Consider the following 22,364-nt stretch of genomic DNA (forward strand, 5'->3'; position numbering starts at 1 on the left):
AAAGGCGTAGGAGTGGCCAACGGCGAGGCGGGCGTGCCGCCCCACTCGAGGCGTTGCCAACGCCCGTTGTTGTTGTTTGGTTTTCAAAAAATCTCCTAAAAGTCTCTCTGTGTGGCAATGACATGTCACACGAGAGAGCGCGCGCGCGGGCCGCGGGCGCGGCGGCGCGCGCATGGGGGCATGTACCATGCGTGTCCGTGACGCGTGGAGCAACCTGCGCAGGCGCGCCTCGCAAGAAACACCTTTCCATATCTGACTCAGATGCCAGTACTGTTTCGAAACGACCAAAATGCCCCAGCCCCTTTCGCCTTTGACGAAGCGCGACGACCCCTGCTAGCTTGTAACTACTGCAGGAGGAGGGACTCGCCTAACGGGACATGCCCCCGCCGTGACGTGTCGTGGACATGCACATTTGCCTGACTGGGGAGCGTGCCCATGACTGGGGAGCCTCCGGCGGGAGCGGCAGGGAGGTGCGTGGTCACACGCCTCCGCCCTGGCTCTCCCTCTCCCTCTTCTCCTGCAGCACCGCCCGCAGCGTGGCGCGCGGCAGGCTCGCCGGGTCCGCAAAGGCCGCGTGCCAGAGCGCGTTAAGCCGCTCGAAGCCGGCGTGGCAGGGGTGGCGCAGGTCCCACGGCTTGGCCATCGTGAAGTGAAGAATGCGGACCTCCCCCAGCCGGCAGAGGCCGCGGTGCCTCGCGTACAGCCCCTTGGTCGCGTTGAAGCACCAGGGCAGCGCCCTCCACGAGCACGGCGGCCCCGCGCCGGCCGCCCCTCGGTCGTGCGCAAAGTAGCGGTTGAGGAAATCCTGCTCGGCAAAGGCGAACGAGGCCAGGTCCGAGGCGGCGAGGGCGGCCCGCATCGCCTCCGCCGTCGCGCGGCACGGCGAGAGGACCAGCAGCCCTGCGTTGAAGTAGTGGGCAGGTGGCGCTCCCGCTGGCGGCGACAAGTAGGGGCAGCCGCCGCTGCGCCCTGAGACGCAGCTGCACTCGGGAACGGCGTGCAGCGCTGCGCCGCCGCAGAGCCGGTCGCCAAGCAGCTCGTCGCAGTTTTTGAGCAGCAGCATGTCCGCGTCGAGATAGCACAGCCGCGAAAACTCGTCCTCCCACTCCCACATCCGGAGCTTGGTCCAGCAGTGCGCAAAGTGAGCACAGGCATAGTGGGCTGCGCCAGCTGGCAAGTCGGGCGGCGCCACCTCGCGCACCTCGCAGCGGGCCAGCGCTTCGAGGCGGCCTCGCACTGCCGGCGGCACCGCCGCAGTCACGATCACGACGAGCGGGTAAGCGCTCTCGCTCGCAGTCAGAGAGCTGTGCAGCGCAATCACACCAGGGAGGTAGCTCGTGTCTGACAGTAGCGTGACGAACGCCCGCCGGGGAGTAGCGTGGGGGGGCGGCGTGGCGGGCGGCTGGCGCTTTTCTTTTTCAGCGATCGTCTGGGGGGGTCACTCCTCCTGTTTCCGACCTTGGCCGCGCTTCGCCGCCCTCGGCGCTTCTGCCCAGCGCGATTTCTTTTGGTCTTTGTGCTCTTCACGAGCCAGCGCTAGCCGAGCCTCTCTTTCGGCACACGTACGGGCAGCGAATGCCGCTCGCAGCGCTCACGCCCCTCGCTATCATCAGCGGCTGCCTGACGGTAGCCGGCGTGGGGATGCACCTGAACCACTGGCTCTTCACCGGCGAGGTGTGCGGCGCCCCCGCTGGCGCTGGCGCGCGCGCAGCTTCCGCACCCCGCCGCCGCCCCGCCGCACGCACCTGCTCAGCCCGCCCCACGCTGCGCCGCACTCACCCCTCCGTCCGCGCGTTGCCCACTCCAGTGGAACAGGTCCGACACGGACCGCTGGAAGGAGGGCCTCTGGTCGCGGGACCGCCTCATCAAAAAGGGCTACATTAAGCAGTGATCCCCGCCCCCCCGCCACCTCGCTGTGTACATTAACGTTGCACACCCAGCAGTGAGATTTGGTGTGGCGCATTCTGAATCTACTAGGCCCATATTTAGACGCGCATAAGCGCCGCACGGTTGCGTCTGCGCCGGCGCGCGCCGCTTCGCTGGGGCGCGCCGTTCTCTCTCGTTACGGGCTGTGTCTTGCGCGCGTGGCCGCGCGACGAAATACATGCTGCCGAGTGCCACGGAAAAATCAAGGAGACGCCACACGGATCCGCGGACCGCGCGCCACCACCCCACCCCGACCCGCGGCTGCACCCTCGACCCTGACCCTCGACCCCACATATTACGCAGTCAAAAACGCAACAAGCATCACGCCGTGCCCTCATCGCACCTCGCCGGCTGCCTTTTTCTTCGCGTACTGCGCCGGGGTCCACGCCTTCACCTGGCGAGAGCCGGGCCGGGCGGCGGTGAGGGTGGAGGCGGCGTGGGCGGCGGCGGCGGCGAAGGGTGGCGTTGCACGCACAGGCGGAGAGGGCGGCGGCGGTGAGGGAGGAGGCGGTGGATGCGGGCGTGCTCGCCTGGAAAGCGTGGATCTCTTTTATCTCTTCCGCCAGCAGGTCCTGCACCGCCCGATGGCGCTCGAGCAGAGCCACGCCATCAAACGCGCCGGCAACAACGACGCACTGAACCTTCTGGCCGCAGCCATCCCCGTGTGCCTCGACGGAGACGTAGCTCGGCGCGAGCTCCGATTCATACAGCTTGGCCTTCATCTGGCCAGCGATGCCGCTCGTTGCGGTGTCGCTGCCGCCGTGCGCGTGCTCGCCCGCACCGTGCAATTCATGGCTGTCGTGGCTGTGACCGGCGGTGCACGGCCTTCCAGCGTGATCGTGCTCGTGCGCGTCCTCGACGTGCCCGTGCGTCGCCATAAGAATTGATTTAGAAACGCAAGATGCGGCACGCCACACGACCGGATCGGATTCTTGCCGAGTACCGGTAGGGAGATTCACGCGATCTGTCTCGCGTTCCTCAACGCTTGCGATTCAGCTGTCGCGCCGCTGGATGATTTTGCTCAGCTCGCCGAGCTCGACCTGAACGTTTAGGGGCGCGACCGCTGAATCGCAGCCGTTCGTGGTGGCACGCATGCATCGTTGCAGTTTCAGATTACTTCCCCCCCTCCCTACTCGAGTACCAACGGGAGAGGTTTAAAACCCCCCTCCCCACCCCCTTTGCCCCCCCCCCCCCCCGCCGCCTTCCTGCTAGCTCCAGGAGGCTGCAGACACCGACACGCACACTAGATACGCGCGGATGGCCGCCGTCTTCCACGCCAGCACCGGCCGGTGCTCTATACGCGGCAGCGAAGTTGGCAATCGCCTGGCGAGCGGCGGCGCGGACACCCGCGCCGGTCGCCGGCCGTCCCCGCCGGCGGCGGGCGGCTCCGGTGGCCGCCGCGCCGCCCGCCCCGCAGGCCACCGCACCGGCGAGGTCCTCCATCGGCATCGCCGTGCCGGCGGGTGCCCCTCCGGCGGGTGCCCCCGCCTAGGGCCCCCGCTCCGGTGGTCGCCTCGAGCGGGTTGGCCGGCTGCGCCAGCGGCGCAATCTCGGGGGACTTGTAGTACATCCCGAACTCGGCGACGAGGGAGTGCTCCTCGGGCTCGTCCACGGTGATGCCCCCGGGGCAGCCCTACTGCCCTAGAGCCTAGTAGGGCTCGTCGAGCACCTTGCGCGTGTCGCCGGAGAGCAGCTTGAAGAGAGCAGCTTGAAGTGCGCCGCGGCACAGAGTCGGTCGCTGGGCAGCGCTCACCCGCATGGCGATGCGGGCTCGGCGGCGGCAGTATAGAGGGAAGAGGGGCCGAGCGGGGACCATACCCCCCCACCCCTGTCGAGGGCTAGTCTTGGGCGGTCAGGACACCATCCCCCCCCACCCTTTGGGCCGGGATGGCACCAATACCATACCCCGCAAAAAGTTGGAATACTGCTGCTATTGCCCGCCGCAGAGCCGCTTTTCACAGCTGCTCCTGTGGCGAACACATCTCGGGGGGGAGGGAGCAGCGTGAGCAACTCGAGATCCCTCGAGAGTTCACGCGGAGTATAGGCTGGGGCTATACCAGATAGCAAGACGACTGGTGATGAGGCGAGAAAGAAGCCGAAAACTCGTACACCGCCCCCCTGAGATGCCTGCTCTGTTTGTGTCACTGGGCACCACGTGGGCACGGGACTGGCAGTCTGGCACACACGCACACTGGCACACTAACACAGGTACACAAAGAGAAACGTCTTTTTCTTTTAGGACACAGTCGGGAACATGTCCTCCACAGACGCCAGCAGGGTCCGGTAGCTGTGACGCGCGTCCCCCGTGTGTTCCGCAGCGGCCTGGGACTGCTGTGGCTGCTGCGCAACCGCCAGTCGCGTCTCCTTGTCCACAATGAAGATCCGTTCACGCGGGATGCCGGCCGCCTCGTAGGCGCCGAGGTCTGTTGGCCGGTTTCCAAACGCAGCGTGAAGGGAGCCGGCGTAAAACATGCCAGCCACCTGCGCGGAGCGAGACGAGCTTGGATTGGGCGGGATGCGCGGGAGGGACCTGCTCGCGCCTGCTCGAGGATGTCAATCTTGAAGAGATGCGCCGTGTGGTCGAACTGGGCGCGGGAGAGGCCGGGAGTGGGCAGAGGTGAAGAGTGGGGAGGGTAGCTCTCCACGCCAAGGGTTCGCACCTCCCGGATGAGCGCATCGGCCATCCGGCTCGGAGAGGTGATCACAGGCCCCTCGGGCAGTGAGTCGACCGTCTCGCCGCCAGCGCGATGCTGCCGCAAGCCGGAGATGTACTGCTTGGTGCGGTCTGCGAGGCCAATGTTGCGACTCGACAAGTAGACCACGCAAAATCCGCGAGCTGCGATGGCGGTGTACAACTGCGCAACACCCTCGTGCGCGTAGTCGTCCCACCCTGAGGGGGAGGGGGGGGGCGTGCCGACCCGTGTACGAAGGATTCGGTTGAGACCGGCCTCGTTCACCGATCGCGGGCAGGATGTTGCCACGCACGTCGGAGCGCGTTACGGTGCCGTCGATGTCGCTGATGACCAGTCTCGAGCTTGGCTCCCAGCTGAAGGAGAGGGACGAGGCGAGTGAGAGATGGCCTTCGGTCTGCTACTAGCCAGCTGGAGGAGAGGGACGAGGTGAGTGAGAGATGGCCTTCGGTCTGCTACTAGCCAGCTGGAGGAGAGGGACGAGGTGAGTGAGAGATGGCCTTCGGTCTGCTACTAGCCAGCTGGAGGAGAGGGACGAGGCGAGTGAGTGGTGGCCTTCGGTCTGCTACTAGCCAGCTGGAGGAGAGGGACGAGGTGAGTGAGTGGTGGCCTTCGGTCTGCTACTAGCCAGCTGGAGGAGAGGGACGAGGTGAGTGAGAGATGGCCTTCGGTCTGCTACTAGCCAGCTGGAGGAGAGGGACGAGGTGAGTGAGAGATGGCCTTCGGTCTGCTACTAGCCAGCTGGAGGAGAGGGACGAGGCGAGTGAGTGGTGGCCTTCGGTCTGCTACTAGCCAGTTGGAGGAGAGGGACGAGGCGAGTGAGTGGTGGCCTTTGGTCTGCTACTAGCACTACACCTCTCCATCTCCGTACTCCTCTCTCCACCTCCACCTCCGCTACCTGCCATGCAATGACCAATGTCTCCCGGCGCATCTAAGAGCCCGTGACAGGAAGAGGTTCGTCGTGACCTCAGTTTCGCCGTGCAGGCGCGATCGGACGGAGAAGCACACCTCGTTCCGCCCGCCCTGGAGCCTGAGGCACCTCAGCCAGTCAGGCGGAGGGTGCGCAGCCAGAGCCTGCTCGTCGCTGCCGCCCGCCACCCCTGGCGCCTTTTGCGCACTGCCGGCGACGAATCGACCCTCTCCTGCAGCGCTCAACACCATGCGACAGCTTTTCTCATCGGCCTCAACTCCATTGACGCGGATCGTGACGGGACGCTCTCGGCTCTGAACGACCTTGAGCAACCCAAAGCGGACATGCCACGCGGTGGTTGCGAGGGTGCCGTCGGCAGAGCGCACGGCGATAATGTCGACAGCGCCCGAGAGTGTGGCTGTGTTCGTGTCAGGGAGAATCGCCGAGAGGGCTTGACGCATGCCTGAACGAGCGAGTGAACCACGAAGTTGTGGATTGGAGGACGCACGTCCCGTGTTGTTATCTTTTTCAGTGTACGTGTCTCAGTCTAGCGTCCACCATACCGCGTTGGTGTCCAGTCCGAGCCTGGCTGTTCTTCACCTTCCTAACTAACTAACTAACTCTCTCTCTCAGTTGTGCATGTATGTGGCTCTTCCGAACATAGGGAGGGTGGTTGGTACCTTTCGTGAAACTGAAACGCGGAACGCGATCTGTCTCGCGTTCCTCAACGCTTGCGATAAAGCTGTCGCGCCGCTGGATGATCTTGCTCAGCTCGCCGAGCTCGACCTGAACGCTCAGCGGCGCGACCGCTGAATCGCAGCCGTTCGGCTGCACGCATGCATCGTTGCAGTTTCAGATTACTTCCCCCCCTCCCTACCCGAGGGCTGCTGTTTTTTCGGTGTTTCTCGCGAAAGAGAAGGTGGACTGCTGACAGGATTTGCGATGAGGAGCGACTCCGAAGTGGGTGTCTCTGGTTAGTAACCCGATTAACCCCTTTCCTTCCTTTTGACCGCGCAAGATAAAAGGGTGGCTAAGGGCTCTGCCCGCAAGGCGCCCGCGTCGCAGACGCGGTACCATTGACAAATCTGCAATATACCCCCACACGAACAAATAGCAAAATCCGAATACCGTGCAGAAACCATGTGATCTCGGCCGTGGACGGGGGCAAGCTTTCAGCTCGTGCCAAGACATCGCTCGTCGGGGACGCGCGCGACGCCTGTAACAAGCTGCCTTTTGACAATGCGCTGCGCGACAAGATAGCTACCGAACTGGATCGCATCGAGGCTGCTCCGCCTCTCGAGCGCATGTTGGTGACGAAAGTCGAAGCCGCCGGTCAAGAGGTGGGCGGAATTGGTCAGCCGGCAGAAGGATCCGTCCATCAAGACGCGTCGTCAGGCTGCGCTCACCGCCATGCTGCGCGTCGTCGACCGCCTCCCCGCTCGGGGGCCAAGCCAAGGTGCTGCGTACTCGAGTAGCCTTACTGACCCTACTGTAGGAACCTTTCATGCTCCAAGGTGACGCAGCCAGCCCCATCCGCCCCCCTTGCACAGACTCTTCCCGCTTGACTGAAACCAGAGGGGTGAGGAACCACCCGACCCAGTTAATGGCGCGTCGGGGCCAGCGCCTTCAAATGCGCCCCAACCCTCCACTGCTGCCGCCTCATCCTGCGCTGCCACCGGTGCGCGCCGGCTCGAGGCTTTCCGGGCACAAGGCGGCAACACTGTCCGCGCAGGTGTGCGGCGCTCGTCGAGATTGACGGCAGGGCGTTGGGCTCGGCGGCGATGTTGGAGGGTGCGCGTGCGGGTGAGGCGTCCGCGGGTGAGGCGTCCGGCCGCTAGTGTGCGCACCCTCGAGCCGTCACGACCCCGACCGTCAGTCAGCTTCTCTGCGTGAATGTATGGCTATAGCGTGCTTCCACTGCGCGCCCGCGCCTGCGGCGCCGCCGCGGCTCCCCACCCTTTTGCGCAGCAACACCTTAAACTTTTCAGGCCCTCCAAATTCGGGTCGGAGCGTAGCGGAGTGGGCCCCGAGTTTGAAAAAGGCGACGGACGCTTGCGTCCTAGCCTCCAACAACGCCTCCCCGGCGCAGAGCCAGAGGGGCCCCCAGAGGGATGCACAACCGACCCTACTGTCTGAATTCGCGGAGCGAAGAAAATTTTATACGGAATACGTCCATTTTGGGAGCTTGGAATACGGCGTATTCCATGGAATACGTGGAATACGGGTGGAATACGGCAGAATACAGGCCTCTGGGAGGTCATTTGGAATACGTGGAAAACGTATTCAGACAGTAGGCAACCGACCCACGCCACGCCGCTTGCGGCGGTCCTCTTCCCAGCTCCGCTGAGGGCCCGTGCGTTATTTTCAGCTTATTCCGAAGATTGATGCACTTGGAGCACTTGGAGTGCAGTTATCAACCTCGCATCCAGGGCCGGGGAGCTAATAAGAAGCGCACCAAGCGAGCCGGATGATCGGTATCGGGTTACGGGCTAGAGAGCCCTAGCCCCGGGGGTGCGCGTTCGCAGCATGCTGGAGCACTTGGAGCACTTGGAGTGCAGTCATCAACCTCACATCCAGGGCCGGGGAGCTAAGAAGCGCACCAGCAGCCGGATGATCGGCTCAAATCGCGCTGTCTTCTCTTTCTGGTGCCGTTGGCGGAGGGCTCGAGGGTCGGGCGGCAAGTGGTCGTGGTGATCAGAGATGTACCTTCAGACGCGCAGGTACCTCGGCTCGGCCGCACAGCTCGGCCAGAGAAAGCTCAGGGCCGCTCAGGCCGAGCTTGCGGCGGCTCAAGAGCTCGGCCAGAGCAGGCTGCTCGCAGCGCAAGAGCTGGGTCAGAGCAAGCTCACCTCAGCGGCCGAGTTGGGGCAGAGCAAGCTCACCGCGCTGAAAGGCGCTTTGCACTACGAGGTCCCAGACACGACCCTCTTCTCCCTCGTCGGCACCACGCTCAACCTGCTGAACGGCACGACGGGGCCCGGTCTGCTGGCGCTCCCGCTGGCGTTCGCGCGGTGCGGCTGGCTGATGGGCACGGTGATGCTGCTGGGCGTGTTTGCGCTCAACCACGCGAGCCTACTGCTCCTGCTGCGCGCCTGCCTCACCACGCGCGAGCACTCGTACATCGGCCTCTGCTCGCACGTGGCGGACGGGATCGCCTCGCTGATCGACTGGTCGTCGCTCCTCTTCTTCTTCGGGTCCTCCGTCTCGTACCTGGTCATCATCGGAGAAGCCTTCACCGTCCTCACCTCCTCGCTCGGCGACGGTAGCGTCTACGACGGCGGGCCAGTCAGCGACGGCCCGCTCCACTACTCCCTCCTCGCCCTGCTCCTGCTCGTCGCCTTCACCGCGGTTTGTCTGACGCCGCTCTCGCTCCTGCGCAGCATGGACGCGCTGCAGTGCACTTCCGCCGTCGGGATGGGATGCCTCTTCTTCACCGTCGCCGTCGTTGCCCTCACCCCGCCGCCGCCCGACGCCGCCGCCGCCGAGCCTCTCCCCGCCGCCATCTTCTCTGCGGAGGCCCTCCTCTCGCTGCCTACCCTCGCCTTCTGCTTCTCGTCCCAGTCCCTCTTCCCGCCCGCCCTCGAGACGCTGCACCAGCCGGCGACGTACGCTTACATGCACCGCGTCGTCGACACCACCATGTACGTCACCCTCGCCCTCCACCTCCTCGTCGGACTCGTCGGCTCGCTCGCGTATGGCAGCGCCGTGCGGCCGAACGTGCTCGACTCTCTGCCGCAGACGAGCGTCGTGCTCGCCGCCAGGCTGGCGGTGGTCCTCGCCTTCGCCTTCACCTTCCCGATGATGGTCTTCCTCTGCCGCATGCATTTGCGTGCCATCCTCGCGCGCAGCGAGCTCGTGCCGCGCGCGACCGACGCTCTCGTCGAGCACGTCGATGCGCCGCGCGAAAGGGTCAGCGACCCGTTCCGCCACACCGCCGTGTCGCTGCTGCTCGTGGGTAGCTCCCTGCTCTGCGCGATCGTCTTTCCGAACATCGACGCGATCTTCGGCTTGCTCGGCGGCACCACGTCGGTCGTCCTCTCCTTCGTCGCGCCCGCTGTCTTTTGGGAGGCGCGCGCCGCCCCAGTTGCTAATGATCATGGCTTTGAGGAATGGCCTTCGACGAGTTGCTAACGGTGGATGGCATATGGTGTGTGAATGACCAACGGCCGCGGTGTGCTCGCAGGCGTGCGTCGGCTACATGTACAACTGGACCCACCCGCGCCGCCTCTTTTGCAAGCTGCTCCTCGGCTTCTCGGCCTGCACCGCGGCCCTCTCTCCCTCTGACACCCAGATCACGCGAGATCACCCGAGATGAACCGAGATCTAGGCGTGCATCGCGGCCCTCTCCCTCCCGTCTGTCCTCGTGGCTGTCCTCGACAACCTGCACGCCTCACCAGATGCAACACACCTGCGGGGGTAGACGTACACGTTGTGTCTTGAATGCGCTGCACGATCCCGTCTCCCCGCCCCAAGCTTGCTGTGCGCTCACCCACTTACCGGAGATCATCCGAGATTTGGCTACCAGGTACGCCACAGCTTCGTGGGTGCCGATGGCGTCGACCACGGGCACGCTGCAGAAGTGGCGGCCCAAGCAGGAACGGCTCATTGCTCATCCTTGCTCGTGAGATACTCAGGCACGCTGCAGAAGTGGAGCGGCGGCCTCGAGCTCGAGCGCGCCGTCAACAGCTCCGCGGCAAGCAGCGCGGCCGAAGGCCCGACGCTCGCCGGCGCGACGCTTCAAGTGGCGGATTTCAATGCTTACTCATCAAAGTTATTGATCATGAAGGCCCGATGCTCGCTGGCGCGACGCTGCAGCTGGGCAAGGCGCTCCGGGGCGGCGTCGACTTGAAGAAGCTCGGCAAGGCCCTCAAGGGCGGCATCGACGTCGACAAGGCCTTTGGGCGGAGGCACAAGCAGCGGCCGCCCGCCGGCGGCAGCAGTGCCAGTGGGGGAGGCGGGCCGGGCAGCAAAGCTCGCGCCCAGCCTCCTGGACGGAAGAAACCTAACGGAGCGGGAGAATAGCAGGGCGAGCCAACGCGCTCGAGGTGTTGGTTGCATGTTCCATTTCCAAAATCCAAAACGCAAAATGTATAGCCCCCCCCCCCAAGAAACACAGCCCGTGGGTAACCTAGCTCGACGGAGAGTCGGAGTCCGACCCGCCGCCGCCCTCCAACCCGCCGCCCCGCAGCAGCGCGGCACGGTGGGCCTCCTCCTGCGCCGGCAGCAGCACTCTCGGGAAGACCCACTTGCCGCTCCTAGAGGCCGACAGCTGTGAGTCGGCAAACAGAACGCAGTCCAGCTGCCGCCCTGCCCCTTCTCGGACCGCGGCCGGCGCGCCATCGCGTCGGCGCGGCAGCGGCAGTACGCGGCGCGCTGCCCCTCCGGCAGCGCCTGCAGCGCCGCCTCGTGCTCCCGCTCCAGCCGGCCAATCTCGGCGGCGAGACGCAGCGGCGCCTCCTCGCCGAAGGCGTGCACCGCGCCGCGCAGCACGTTGAACGAGTTTTGGGCGACGTCCTTCTCGTAATCGAACAGGTCGTCTGCCACGTCGGTGAGCACCTCGTCCACGCGCAGAAACGCGCGCAGCTGCGGCGAGGGCGGCGCCGCGCTGAGCGAGCCTGTTCACGGCTCCTGCTCACGGTGAGTGAGGGAGCAGGACGCCGGTGAACTGGACCGCTGGCCGAGCCGAGCAGCGCGTGCAACACTCTGTAGTCGAAGCTCTTGAGCGAGCTCGCCTCCAGCACCTCCCCCCACCCGACCGGCTCTCGCCTGTCCTCGCAGCGGCAGGCGTGAAGAGACGCTGTTCACGCGCAGCTCCTGCGCCCACCCGACAAGCGGGCGCCTGCAGGAAGGTTCCGAGACGGCTCCCAGAAGGCTCCGGGCAGCACCTCCTCCGAGCCGACCGGTCGCCGCAGCATCGCCGCACACAGCCGCCGCTCGAGCGCCCAGTACTCTCTCCCGGCGGCGAGCTCCGCCTCCACCTCGGGCAGCAGCAGCCCCTCGCCCTCGAGCACGGCGCGCAGCGCCGCCTCCGTCGGGCCAGCCGCCTCCGCCTCTCGCCTTCCCCTCCGCGCGAGCTCCTCGTTGTCCTGGTCGAGCTGGTAGATGGCCGCCTCGACAAACGTGAGCTGCGGCAGCCAGCGGAAGAAGTCGACCTGCGCCAGCCCGTGCAGCGGCAGGTAGAACTTGCTAAAGTCGTCGAGGGTCGTCCGCGCGCGGCGCAGTGAGTCGAACGAGACGACGGGCGCATCCACGCCAGGCGGTGCGGCGGCAGGCGGGCCGCTGCGCGCGGCGAGGAAGAGGCGGTGGAGCACGCGCAGGGGGAGTTCAGCGAGGCTGGCGCTGGGACCGTCCGCGTCGACGAGGCGGCAGGCGAACCGGTCAAAGGTCCGAGCTCTGCCCACCTCGGCCACCACAGCGCTCGCCAGCGGCCCGCACACGCTGTCGTCCGGGTAGTGCGGCCGCAGCAGCCGCGAGACCGCGTCGACGCGCTGAAGCTGCGCGAGCTTTGCCATTAAGCTCTCGCCCACGCTTTGTGCGCTGGGGGCGACGCCCGCCTGCTCGGCCATGCGAAGCCCACCACTGCTCGGTCCGCGAGAGTGTTAAAGCTCGGTCCGCGAGGGCCAAGAGTCTGCCGCCGAGTCGGCTCTCTGGATGAGGGAAGACGCACACACGCCTCCATCCACGCACTTGAGCACTGGATAGGGTCGAATCCGCATGGTACGGGACCCCTCGATCGTCTCGCCCTCCCTCACTGGTGTGTTCATTGGGGGGGGTCATAACAAACACGGTACAGGATCGAGGTGCACGCTGCCGAAGCAGTGTCGTCCCCCCTCTCCCCGACGGCGATGGCGGTGTGTGTGACCGATCGAGCTCCATCCACTGACCACTCCACTCAGAACACCGCAGACTTTTGAAAAGTGACAAGTGCGCTGCCGCAGGCCCAGGCGAAGAGAAATTTTGAGCTGCAGCTGGGGCTCCGGACCCGTTCACACTCGTGTGTGGGCCCTTTCTTGGGGCCGCGCCTGCGGCGCCCCGTGGTTTCTTAGATTTTTGCGGAAATCGCTTGGTAGGGTTTCTTGCGACGTTTTCTTAATGCCCGCAACCCACTGTATTTTGACCGCGCAAGATAAAAGGCTGGCTAAGGGCTCTGCCCGCAAGGCGCCCGCGTCGCAGACGCGGTACCATTGACAAATCTGCAAAATATACCCCCACACGAACAAATAGCAAAATCCGAATACCGTGCAGAAACCATGTGATCTCGGCCGTGGACGGGGGCAAGCCTTCAGCTGGTGCCAAGACAATCGTAAAATTGAAGCCAAGAACGTCCGCCAAATCCGTGCTAGGGAAAGCTGATCGAGCCCAGCGTGCCCGCGGCCGCCTCCCGCGCAGCACCGCCGCTGGGGACGACACGCTGCGGAATCGAATCAGCCCATGCACGGGCAAAGAAGGACGCTGCAGAAGCGGTTGGAGAGGCAGCCGGCGTCTGCCGTCACAACGAGTCCCAGCGCTGTGGTTGGACATGCGCGTCGGCTCGCCCGAGGACTGCCACGCCCGGCAAGACTTTAGCCTTGGCCACCCTCCTTGCGGAGCAGGAGGAGATCCGCTCTCGGTCGGGCAACGTGGCACAGCTAGTCGGAGACTCGGTAGTTGTGACCCCCCTCTGTCGCTCTGAGTGAGGACAGGAGAGAGAGAGCTTTTGTGGTGTTGGTGTACGCAACAACGGGACAGGGTAGTCGTTCTCTCTAGCTCCCCTTCTAGCTCTTAGCATGAGCTGCGCCCTGTGTCCGACCCCTTTTGCGCAGCAACACCTTAAACTTGTAGGCCCTCCAAATTCGGGTCGGAGCGTAGCGGAGTGGGCCCCGAGTTTGAAAAGGGCGACGGACGCTTGCGTCCTAGCCTCCAACAACGCCTCCCCGGCGCAGAGGGGCCCCCGGAGGGATGCACAACCGCTCCACGCCACGCCGCTTGCGGCGGTCCTACCCCCAGCTCCGCTGAGGGCCGGCGTTATTTTCTTTCGTGCGTTAGTGTCTTTGCGACGGACTGTTGTAAAATTTCTTTTCTCGGGGAGCCTGCTACACGACATGAGCGTACCGTTGCTCCTCGCACAACACAACTTTTCGTCGGCTCTACACGCGCACTCGCCGCTCCTCGTCCTCTACCTGGCCGCCGGCTCGCTCCCGCCAGAGCCGCCAGGCGCTTTGGCGGCCGCGGCGCAGCTCCTGGGCCATGGCAGCGGGGCCGTGGCGCTGTGCGACGACGAGGTGCTCGCAAGCTCCGCGGGCGTCGTTGCACTGCCAGCGCTGCGGCTGCACCACCACGCCGTGGACGGCGCGGAGGTGTACAAGGGCAACTTTGTCGCGTGGGAGATGGCGGCATTTGTGAGGCGGCACGCGCGAAGCGAGCCGCAGGAGGTCAACACCGGGCGCGAGCTGGCGGCGGAGGCGGAGGCCGCGGAGGGCGGCGCGCTCGTCCTCTTCTCGTCCGACTCGTCCGATGCGCCCGCAGCGCGCCGCGCTCTCGCCGCGCTCGCTGCGGACGGTGCTCTGCGCCGAACCGGCTTCATTGTTGCTCCCGCGGGTCTCTTCTCGAGGTGGTGCCCGCCGCCGCTCGACAGCGATGCGGGCCCGTGCGAGCCGACGGCGGAGGACGAGCGCCTGCACGCCGCCGCCTCCCTCCCGCCCACGCGCGCCGGCCCACGGCCCTCGCCCTCCTCCGCACGCGTCGTGCTGCTGCGGAGGGGCGAGGCTGTCGGGTTCGAGGGAGACGTGCGAGACGAGGCGGAGCTGCTAGGCACTTCCGAGGACACTTTCTAGACACTTGTTCACTCCCTTCCCACTCCCTCGGCACTCTTCCTGGACACCTCGTGGACACCTCGTGGACACCTCGTGGACACCCTCCTCTTCTTAGGCGCAGCTCCGCGCCTTCCTCCGGCGGCACCACACGCCCCTCCTCGCAGAGGTGTCGCCCTCAACCTACGAGCTGTACCGCGCGTCTCTCTCCGCACCAGCCAGGGGCGAGACCGCCGGCGGCCAGGAGACCGGCGGCGAGGAGGGCGGGGCGGAGGGTGGCGGGGCGGAGGGTGGCGGGGCGGAGGGTGGCGGGGCGCCCGAGGTCGGGCTTCCGATGGTGTGGCTATTGCTGAATGCCTCTTCGGCCGACGCGCTGCAGGCGTCGCACACTGCGAGGGCGGCTCACACTGCTGTGGCTCATTCGCAGTCCTGCCTGCTTTGCGATCAGGCGGCGCACACTGCGCGGGTGGGCGCGGTGCTGCGGCGCGTTGCCCTCGCGATGAGAGGCGACGCCCCCCCTTTGGGGAGGCGGACTTTCTTTTGATGTGGTCACAGCTCCGTTTGTGCACCTGCAGGCGAGGCCCTCTTCGGCTGGATCGATGCGAACAGGCACCGGCACCACCTGCCAGTCTCCGCACGGATCCCCGCCCTCGCGGCCGACCACGCCAACCTCCACTACGTCTACCCCCTCCCGCTCGACTTCCTGCCCGCACACACCGCTGCCGCTGCCGTGGCGGCCGACGGCGGCGTCGCGGCAGCAGACTCCACTACCGACGCCGCGGCGCCCGACGCCGGCAAAGAACGCGGCGAGCTGTCGCCCCCCCGGCTGCGAGATGCGACTCCTCACAGGCATTCTGCCAAGCAGGCGCCTACCACGGCGAGCTCTACGCGCCGGTGATGCAGTGGGCCCGCTCGGTCGCCGCCGGCTCGCTGCCGCCGACGCTCCGGTCCGAGGAGCCTCCGCTCGACAACCTGGGCCCTGTGGTGCGGCTGGTCGGCAGCACGCTCGAGCCGCTCGCGCTTCGCTCCGCGGCGGACGTGCTGTTGTGCGTGCACGCGCCGTGGGACGAGGTTGCATCGAGCCGAGACCGAGCCAGAGATCTGGCGGAGGTGTGGCGGAGGTGTGGCCGGGGTGTGGCCGGGGTGTGCTCGCGCCGCGAGACGAGGGGGGCGAGCCGGAGGCGCTCACACCGCCTCGGACTCGCTGCCCGCACCCGCAGGTGGACGTGCTGCCCGAGCTCGAGGTGTTCGCCCGCCTCTGGGCGCACGAGCGGCGCGTGCGGGTCGCATCGATCGACGTGTCTCGCAATGACTTGCCGCGCCGCCTCCGCCTCGAGCGCACGCCCGCCCTCCTCTTCTTCCGCGGCGACGAGCCCGCGTCGGCGGCGCGACTTCTCCGCCGTCCAGAGGCCCTCCCGAGGACGCGGGCTTACCCGCGGCCGCCCCCCTCCTAGGCTCCGCGAGACTTCTCCGCCGTCGCGTCGCGCGACGCCCTGATGGAGCACGTGCTCGAGCACACCTCGATCAAGGGCCTCGAGCGACCCGTCGACACCGAGCAGCTGCGCGAGCTTGTCGGTGCGTTGCCGAGGCTCGCGGCCGACGCGCAGCGGTTGCTGCAGGAGAACGAGCGCCTCTCCGCGGAGCTGGACAAGGCCAGGGCGCGCCTCGACGCGCACGCGGGTGGCCCCTCGGCGGGCTCCTAGAGCCATCTATGGGGGGTCTGGGGAGCGTTCAAACGGCGAGGCAGTCGTCGGCGCATGAGACTGAGCAGGCGCCCGTGCGCCGCCGCCAAGTCTCGCCGTCGGCGTTCCTGGACTTTGAGGACACCCGTCCCGCTCCCCGGGGAGCGTGGAGCGCGCGCAGCCCGCAGTTGCGAGCTGAGCATCGAGCAAGCAGCCGCATTGTGATTTGTGTCAGTCGACAGTCTGGAGTCCCAGTGAACTCTTTCAACAATTTCTTGGGATCTGAGAATTTCTTCTCCATCAGCAATCGAATATATCGCACCGTCTCGCTCGATTTCAAAACCTTCATGCTTCAACACACCGCGTAAACCTTCACATGCTTCAATCAACATACCGCGTGGCGCGTGCTGCGACGTGCGAGGAGCACCGGAGCACCGTACATCGCATGTAGTGGGACAGCTATATCAACGTACCCTTTCCAGCTTCCCCTCTCTTGTTCGGAATCGCCGCCTCGCCTCGTCGCCAAAACTCTTCCGTGCCTAACCGTCGGCTCGCCGCCGTCTTGACTCCCGCTTGGACGTCGGACAGGTAATCCTGAAGAAAGCAGAAATTGCCGAGATAGCACAGCGCGCAGAGGATCAGGGCGACGATGCAAAACATTTGCAAGGTTTCTTGATCGTCTGCGTGGTGCCGGATCGTCTTCTCCTCCTCTGTCTCATTCGCAAAAATCCGCTCGTCCTCCTCCTCCTTCTTCCTCCTCGATCTCCCAAGCATGGCGCCGCTCGCAAGCATGGAGCGCGCGTGCTCTGAGCGTACAGCAGGCTCGGAGAGCACGCGTGGCGAGGGCGAGGCGGGCGGCTGCGGCGAGAGCGAGGCGGGCGGCTGCGGCGCCGCATTGCCCGCGGTCGCACGGACGCTGTCGTCGAGCAAGAGAGCGACCAGGCATCGGCGCATCACGAAGCGAGCCCGCGTGGGTGAGACTTTGGACATGGGCCGCCTCTGGAGGTTCCTCCACTCTTGGTTTTGGGTAGAGCTCTACGGCTTGAGCAGCTCTGGCTTGAGTGCTATTAGCACACGACGCTTTCTTTTTCGTTGGAGCTCACAAAGGGCTCGCGGGTTTCTCCTTCATCGAACACCGCCGTCGCCTAGACTCCCCTGCGTCACTACGTGCCTGCCCGTCTTTGTAGCCTGGCGTTGTGCCCCGTTAGGAAATAAGAAACCGAAGTACCTCGGCCCTCCCTCGGCCTCCACCCCTTGCCACCGGACCGCCCAGAGCGATCGGCCTTCCCAAGTTACATCCATGGGCACCGCCCAGAGCGCACCCGTGACTGGCGCGGTTCGCCCGCCCAGCGTGCGTCTCGATGCCAACGATGACGCGCCATACGAACGCGCCATGCTCGCCGCCCTCGACGCAAAGAAGCCGCTCCCAGTCCGCGCTGTCGGCGGGAAGAGTGCGAGTCTGATGAGGCTGTATGGTACGCCCGGCGTCTCGTCTTACGTGCCGGGCGGATATGCCATCACCGTCGACTTTTTCGCAGAGTGGACTGCCGCTGTGACGGCGTCGAGGGAGTGGGCCGCCGCCGAGCCAAAGCTCGGGACGCCAGAGGGGCCACGGCTGTGCGTGGGCCTCAAGAGGCTGGCGCAGCGGCTGCCGCTGAGTGCCGCCCAGACCGCGTGCCTAGACACCGTCCGGCGAGCAATGGAGGCGTGGCCCGGCCGGCTGGCGGCGGTCCGCTCCTCGGCGCCAGAGGAGGACGGCACGGGCGCCTCGTTCGCCGGCGTCTTCGAGACAAAGCTCGGCGTCTCTCCCGAAGGCCTGGAGGCGGCGATCCGGGCCTGCTTCGCGTCCGTCTTCGACCACCGCGTGTTCAGCTACGCCGGCGCGCACAAGCCCGCCTTCGCCGCCACCGTGATGGAGATGGTGGACGCAGCCACCGCCGGCGTGCCCTTCAGCGCCAACCCGCTCATCTCGGACCTCGACGAGATCATCAGTTCGCTGTCAATAGGCGTCGCCTTCAGCGCCAACCCGCTCAACTCGGACCTCGACGAGATCATCAGTTCGCTGTCAATAGGCGTCGCCTTCAGTGCCAACCCGCTCAACTCGGACCTCGACGAGATGCTCGTCGACGCGGGCTACGGCCTCGGAGAATGCTTCATCGAGACGTACAGAGATGGCCTGAGATGAGCCGAGATGTGCCGAGATTAGGCCTCGGAGAAAGCGTCGTCGACGGCAGCATCGTCGCCGACCGCTTTGTGTGGGACAAGGTGGGCCATCGATGACAATAGCAATCCTCACAATAGCGGCGAGAATGGCCGCAGTGCTAGTAGCAGACCGGTTCGTGCGGGTCAAGGTGGGCGGCCGGCTGCTCGAGAGCAAGGTGGGCAGCAAGGCGCAAGAGGTGCGGCTGGCGGCCGACGGCGGCGTCGAGGTGCGGCGCGTGGGTGCGGAGAGGCAGGCGGTGCGGAGCCTGTCCTCGGGGAACCTCGGGTAATCGGTGGTAATCTCGGGAGGATGGTGAGAGGCAGGCGGTGCGGAGCCTGTCAGACGAGCAGCTGCGGCAGCTGGCTGCGCTCGTCGCCGCCGTCGAAGGCGCGCGGCAGAAGTAGTCTGCAGCTGCACCGGGCGAGCAGCCATACCTCACCACGCCACGCCGCTCAACGAGGCGCGTACGGACGGCCGATGGACACCGAGTGGGCGTACACGGAGGCAGGCGAGCTGCGGCTCCTGCAGGCACGGCCAGTCACGACGCTGCACCCGCTCGACGAGGCGATGATCACGCCTCCGGGCGAGCCGCGCCGGCTGTACTACGACTTCAACGTCGCGAGCGAGGCGATGCGACCACTTCGCCCCTCACTCTAGCGACGACCACTTCGCCCCTCACTACGATCGTCCTCGCGCCTTGCCTTCTCATGGAAGAGACCGCTGCTAGGCGACGACCACCTCGCCCTTCACTTGCCTCGACCTCGCGGTCTACTCGGACATGTCGCTCGCCTTCCTCGGCCTGGCGGGCGCGCGCATCCCCACCGACCCGGAGCAGGTCTTCTTCAACGGCCAGACGCGCCAGTACATCAACATGTCCCACGCCTTCCGCCTCGTCGGGCCGCGCTGGTTCGCGAGCCAGCTCGAGATGGTGTGCGGCCCCTCGGCCAGCCTCTTGCTCCTCTCGGGAGCATCACCTGATCATCACCCAGGCCGAGCATCGGAAGTCGAGCCGTCTCTCGGCCTCAGGTGGACGTCTACCTGGCGGCCATCCTGCGCGGGGACGACTGCGACGCCGCCAAGTGCAAGAGCGCGGAATGAGTACCCCATTTAACAACGACTGATCATTCATCAAGCCGGCAGGTACAAGAGCGCGCGGCTTCCCTCCGGCCTCAGCTTCGGCAGCGTGTGGGGGCTGCTGCGCCAGATGCCGATGTGGCGGCAGTACCAGCTCGGCTCGCGCTGGGAGCGCGCGCCACTCGAGACCAAGGCGGAGTGCCGCCAGAGTGCCCGAGATCTGGCCGAGATGCAGCCGAGATGCAGCCGAGATGCAGCTGAGATGCAGCCGAGATGCAGCCGAGATGCAGCCGCGTGTGTGAGCCGCGCCTGTTCATGGCCCGTTCATGGCGTGCGGACACAGGCGGAGTACATCTCCGAGGCGCGCCGCAGCTCGGAGGCGCTGAAGGCGCTCGAGGAGCGCGGCGTCACCTCGGCGGGCTTCGAGTCCTTCTACGCCGAGCTGCTCGCCGCCGTCTACCCCGTGCTCGAGCTCGAGATGGCGGTGATGCAGGTGGTCCCGTCTTCGAGGCGATCTCGCGCAATCTCGGGTAACCTCGGGTAACCTCGCGTAATCTCGGGCAGGTGATCATCCCCGTCTTCAAGGCGCTCGACACGGCGCGCGTCAAGGGGAGGACGGCGCAGGAGGGGGAGGAGGCGGGAGGAGTCGTGCGGTCGAGGTGCGGGCAGCGTCTCTCGACGGCAGCGGCCGAGCCTGTAGGAGCGGGAGGAGGCGGACGCCTTGTGCGGCGGTTTCGAGGAGGACCCGCTCATGCAGATGAACATGCAGATGTGCGACGACCTCGACCACCGCACACGACCCCTCCACACGCGTCTGCCTCCACCTCTCCCCGCCCAACCCGTTCAACAGGTACGACCTCGCGCACTTGCTGCCTCCCTCGGTCTGGGCAGAGTACGGTGAGGAGGGCCTCCCCGCGCTGACGGGTCGGATCCTCGCCAACGTGGCGCCGCCGCCGGACCGGCCTATGTGACACAGCCCTGGACACACGAGTCGGTTGACGCCTCTCCTGTCCACAGGCGGGCCGCAAGTCCGACCTGCCCGCGCCCTTCGTCGGGGCGTGGGTCTCCTTCATGCGCGAGTACGGCTGGGACGGCGCCGACCAGCTGTTTGTGAGCTCTCCCCGCTACGCGGACTCGCCGCACCTCTTGGTTTCCAAGGTGGGCCACAACAGGAGGGGGGCCCTTTTTCCCCCCCCCCCCCCCCTCTATCCGCCTCCCCTCTCCCTACAGTACCCCCCCCCCCTCTCTGGCAGGCGGCATCAGCAACCCAGCCGACATTCTGAAGGAGCGCGTCGCCAATCGGCGCCGCGTGATGCGCGCGCAAGAGGAGCGCGGCGGACGCGGCTCGGGCGGCCTCTTTGCGCGCTGCGCCGGCGCCAGCCTCGAGAATCCTCTCACACAGCTTGTTTCTCCGGCCGCATCTTTGCTCTTTTCACAGGCGCCAACCTCGAGAAGCGGAACCTCCACCTCGACCATCTGATGTGGATCCGGAACGCGCCCAAGCTGCGCATGGCCCGCGTCACCGCCGCTTTCCGCTCGGCGCTGCTCGCGGCGCAGGCGGACCTCCTCGCCGCCGGCCGGCTCGAGGCGCGAGAGGACATGAGATCACGAGAGACCGAGATGACCCGAGATCAGCCGAGATCACCCGAGGGGGGCCTGCTCGGTGCACATGACCTCCTTGGGTCGTCTCGGGCCCCCTCCCCAGGCGGAGGGAGATGTCTTCCACGTCTCGGTGCAGCAGCTCGACGCGGCCATCAAGGAGAGCAGCTTCGACCTGAGGGCGGCCGTCACGCCGAACAGGGCGACCTACGCGCGCGCCAAGAGCGCAAAGAGCTGCCCCATGCTCATCGACTCGCGCGGCCGGATCCTCAAGCCGAACCTCGTCGAGGGGGAGCCCGGCGAGACGCTTCCTAGACACTTCCGGTATACACTCCCTAGACACTTCCTAGACACTTCCTCAAGCCGAACCTCGTCGAGGGGGAGGCAGGCACGCTCGTCCGGGGCTCGCCAGCTCTCTCTCTCTCCACACACACACCTTGTCAACCGCTCTCACACCCGTCTATCATCCACAGGCGCTCTCGTCGGGGCGGCGATCTCTCCCGGCGTTGCGAGCGGGCGCGTGCGTGTCTGCACCTGCTCCACCGACCCGATCGCGCCGGGCGAGGCGCGCCCCTGCGTGCGGTGCGAGAGGAGCGGCTTGTCCTCGTGCGGGGAGAGCAGGGGCCCTTCACGTAGGTGCTCGTCGCCATCGTCACCGACCCGGCGTGGACGCCGATGTTTGCGGGCGCCTCGGCCGTCGTCCTCCAGATTGGCGGCGCGCTGCAGCACGGCGCGCTGTGCGCGCGCGAGTACGGCGAGCCGGGACTTGGGCAGGGCAGAAGACCGCAGCCCGGGACGCGTCCCCGACACGTCCCCGGATGACACGCCCCCCCTGCAGGCAAGCCCGCCGTCAGCGGGATCGACGTGATGGCTTCGCTCAAGACGGGGATGCAGGCCCGGCGCACGCGTGCGCCTTTCCGCCAGAGGGGAGAGGGGGAGGGGCGGGGAGGGGGGGAGGGATGCCCAGTGCGCAGCAGCCAGAATGTCCCACGCTCTGTCGCACACCGCGCGAGGTTCTCATTGGCGACGCCACCACCTGCCCGCTCGCTCCACCCCTACGAGAGGGTGGAGTCTGTTAGTGTCGTCGAGTACTTCCCTCCCCGCCCTGACTAGGTCACGGTTGACGGCAACACCGGCATCGTCCGGATCGACGAGAGCCTCCGCCGGAGCTTCTCGCGCCGCCTCTCCGATCGGGACCTCCAGGGCGTCGAGGCCTGAGAGCATGCCTGCGAGAGCGAACGGGTCTCTCGCTCGAGAGGAGAGAGGAGCCGAGCGACAGGTGACGAGGCCCGCATCGGGTGTCATACATCGGGGCTCGAAGCCGAAGGGACCAACTCTCTCTCTCGCGCGCGCGCCGTCTGGCCGGCGGGGGTATGGCGTGTTGTGCTTGTTGGACAAGAATACTAACACCCGCGCTCGCTCATGAATCTCCGCACCAAAAGTCAGAGAACGGAGCTGTGAGACAAACACCCTCTGAAGAGACACAATATC

The 22,364-nt window shown here is 66.2% G+C and overlaps 7 protein-coding genes across 7 annotated transcripts; 3 read left to right on the forward strand and 4 right to left on the reverse strand.

The window, feature by feature from the left end:
• Positions 1 to 315: 315 nt before the first annotated feature.
• Positions 316 to 1,130, reverse strand: EMIHUDRAFT_370313 (hypothetical protein). The gene has a single exon (XM_005768936.1). It carries the CDS (start codon positions 1,112 to 1,114, stop codon positions 479 to 481), a length of 636 nt encoding a protein of 211 aa, XP_005768993.1. The 5' UTR covers positions 1,115 to 1,130; the 3' UTR covers positions 316 to 478.
• Positions 1,131 to 2,221: 1,091 nt separating this feature from the next.
• On the reverse strand, positions 2,222 to 2,804 carry EMIHUDRAFT_244936 (hypothetical protein; the record flags this gene model as incomplete). Its single annotated transcript, XM_005768937.1, has 2 exons — positions 2,222 to 2,259; positions 2,402 to 2,804. 2 exons carry the CDS (start codon positions 2,802 to 2,804, stop codon positions 2,222 to 2,224), a joined length of 441 nt encoding a protein of 146 aa, XP_005768994.1.
• A 1,357-nt stretch (positions 2,805 to 4,161) lies between these two features.
• On the reverse strand, positions 4,162 to 5,987 carry EMIHUDRAFT_244938 (hypothetical protein; the record flags this gene model as incomplete). The annotated part of the gene is made up of 5 exons (XM_005768938.1): positions 4,162 to 4,349; positions 4,457 to 4,511; positions 4,587 to 4,816; positions 4,884 to 5,013; positions 5,583 to 5,987. The coding sequence occupies 5 exons, from the start codon at positions 5,985 to 5,987 to the stop codon at positions 4,162 to 4,164; spliced, it is 1,008 nt and encodes a 335-aa protein (XP_005768995.1).
• Positions 5,988 to 8,226: 2,239 nt separating this feature from the next.
• On the forward strand, positions 8,227 to 9,657 carry EMIHUDRAFT_244939 (hypothetical protein; the record flags this gene model as incomplete). The annotated part of the gene is made up of 2 exons (XM_005768939.1): positions 8,227 to 8,874; positions 9,043 to 9,657. The coding sequence occupies 2 exons, from the start codon at positions 8,227 to 8,229 to the stop codon at positions 9,655 to 9,657; spliced, it is 1,263 nt and encodes a 420-aa protein (XP_005768996.1).
• Positions 9,658 to 9,809: 152 nt separating this feature from the next.
• Positions 9,810 to 10,328, reverse strand: EMIHUDRAFT_370316 (hypothetical protein). Its single transcript, XM_005768940.1, has one exon. The coding sequence runs from the start codon at positions 10,130 to 10,132 to the stop codon at positions 9,917 to 9,919; it is 216 nt and encodes a 71-aa protein (XP_005768997.1). The 5' UTR covers positions 10,133 to 10,328; the 3' UTR covers positions 9,810 to 9,916.
• Positions 10,329 to 13,601: 3,273 nt separating this feature from the next.
• Positions 13,602 to 16,280, forward strand: EMIHUDRAFT_470407 (hypothetical protein). The gene is made up of 5 exons (XM_005768941.1): positions 13,602 to 14,303; positions 14,434 to 14,781; positions 15,165 to 15,425; positions 15,536 to 15,700; positions 15,770 to 16,280. Exons 1-5 carry the CDS (start codon positions 13,608 to 13,610, stop codon positions 16,016 to 16,018), a joined length of 1,719 nt encoding a protein of 572 aa, XP_005768998.1. The 5' UTR covers positions 13,602 to 13,607; the 3' UTR covers positions 16,019 to 16,280.
• A 969-nt stretch (positions 16,281 to 17,249) lies between these two features.
• EMIHUDRAFT_470408 (hypothetical protein) lies at positions 17,250 to 22,294 on the forward strand. The gene is made up of 16 exons (XM_005768942.1): positions 17,250 to 17,937; positions 18,070 to 18,135; positions 18,204 to 18,262; positions 18,349 to 18,439; positions 18,661 to 18,827; positions 18,928 to 19,128; positions 19,839 to 19,933; positions 20,125 to 20,218; positions 20,292 to 20,451; positions 20,528 to 20,647; positions 20,713 to 20,861; positions 20,980 to 21,172; positions 21,347 to 21,438; positions 21,510 to 21,672; positions 21,712 to 21,839; positions 21,987 to 22,294. The coding sequence occupies exons 1-16, from the start codon at positions 17,298 to 17,300 to the stop codon at positions 22,089 to 22,091; spliced, it is 2,523 nt and encodes an 840-aa protein (XP_005768999.1). The 5' UTR covers positions 17,250 to 17,297; the 3' UTR covers positions 22,092 to 22,294.
• Positions 22,295 to 22,364: the final 70 nt, after the last annotated feature.

This window comes from Emiliania huxleyi, assembly GCF_000372725.1.
Source record: "Emiliania huxleyi CCMP1516 unplaced genomic scaffold EMIHUscaffold_439, whole genome shotgun sequence".
Lineage (NCBI taxonomy): Eukaryota > Haptophyta > Isochrysidales > Noelaerhabdaceae > Emiliania > Emiliania huxleyi.

What these genes read in the sequence shown, in the direction of transcription:
- EMIHUDRAFT_370313 (XM_005768936.1), bottom strand. Translation starts at nt 1,114, where the DNA reads ATGTGGGAGTGGGAGGACGAGTTTTCGCGGCTGTGCTATCTCGACGCG.
- EMIHUDRAFT_370316 (XM_005768940.1), bottom strand. Translation starts at nt 10,132, where the DNA reads ATGAGCCGTTCCTGCTTGGGCCGCCACTTCTGCAGCGTGCCCGTGGTC.
- EMIHUDRAFT_470407 (XM_005768941.1), top strand. Translation starts at nt 13,608, where the DNA reads ATGAGCGTACCGTTGCTCCTCGCACAACACAACTTTTCGTCGGCTCTA. An exon ending in AGGGAGACGTGCGAGACGAG is followed by an intron (nt 14,304 to 14,433) that starts GCGGAGCTGCTA and finishes TCCTCTTCTTAG; the next exon opens with GCGCAGCTCCGCGCCTTCCT. An exon ending in GAGCCAGAGATCTGGCGGAG is followed by an intron (nt 15,426 to 15,535) that starts GTGTGGCGGAGG and finishes CCGCACCCGCAG; the next exon opens with GTGGACGTGCTGCCCGAGCT.
- EMIHUDRAFT_470408 (XM_005768942.1), top strand. Translation starts at nt 17,298, where the DNA reads ATGGGCACCGCCCAGAGCGCACCCGTGACTGGCGCGGTTCGCCCGCCC. An exon ending in ACTTCAACGTCGCGAGCGAG is followed by an intron (nt 18,828 to 18,927) that starts GCGATGCGACCA and finishes GACCGCTGCTAG; the next exon opens with GCGACGACCACCTCGCCCTT. An exon ending in CCTCTTTGCGCGCTGCGCCG is followed by an intron (nt 20,648 to 20,712) that starts GCGCCAGCCTCG and finishes CTCTTTTCACAG; the next exon opens with GCGCCAACCTCGAGAAGCGG.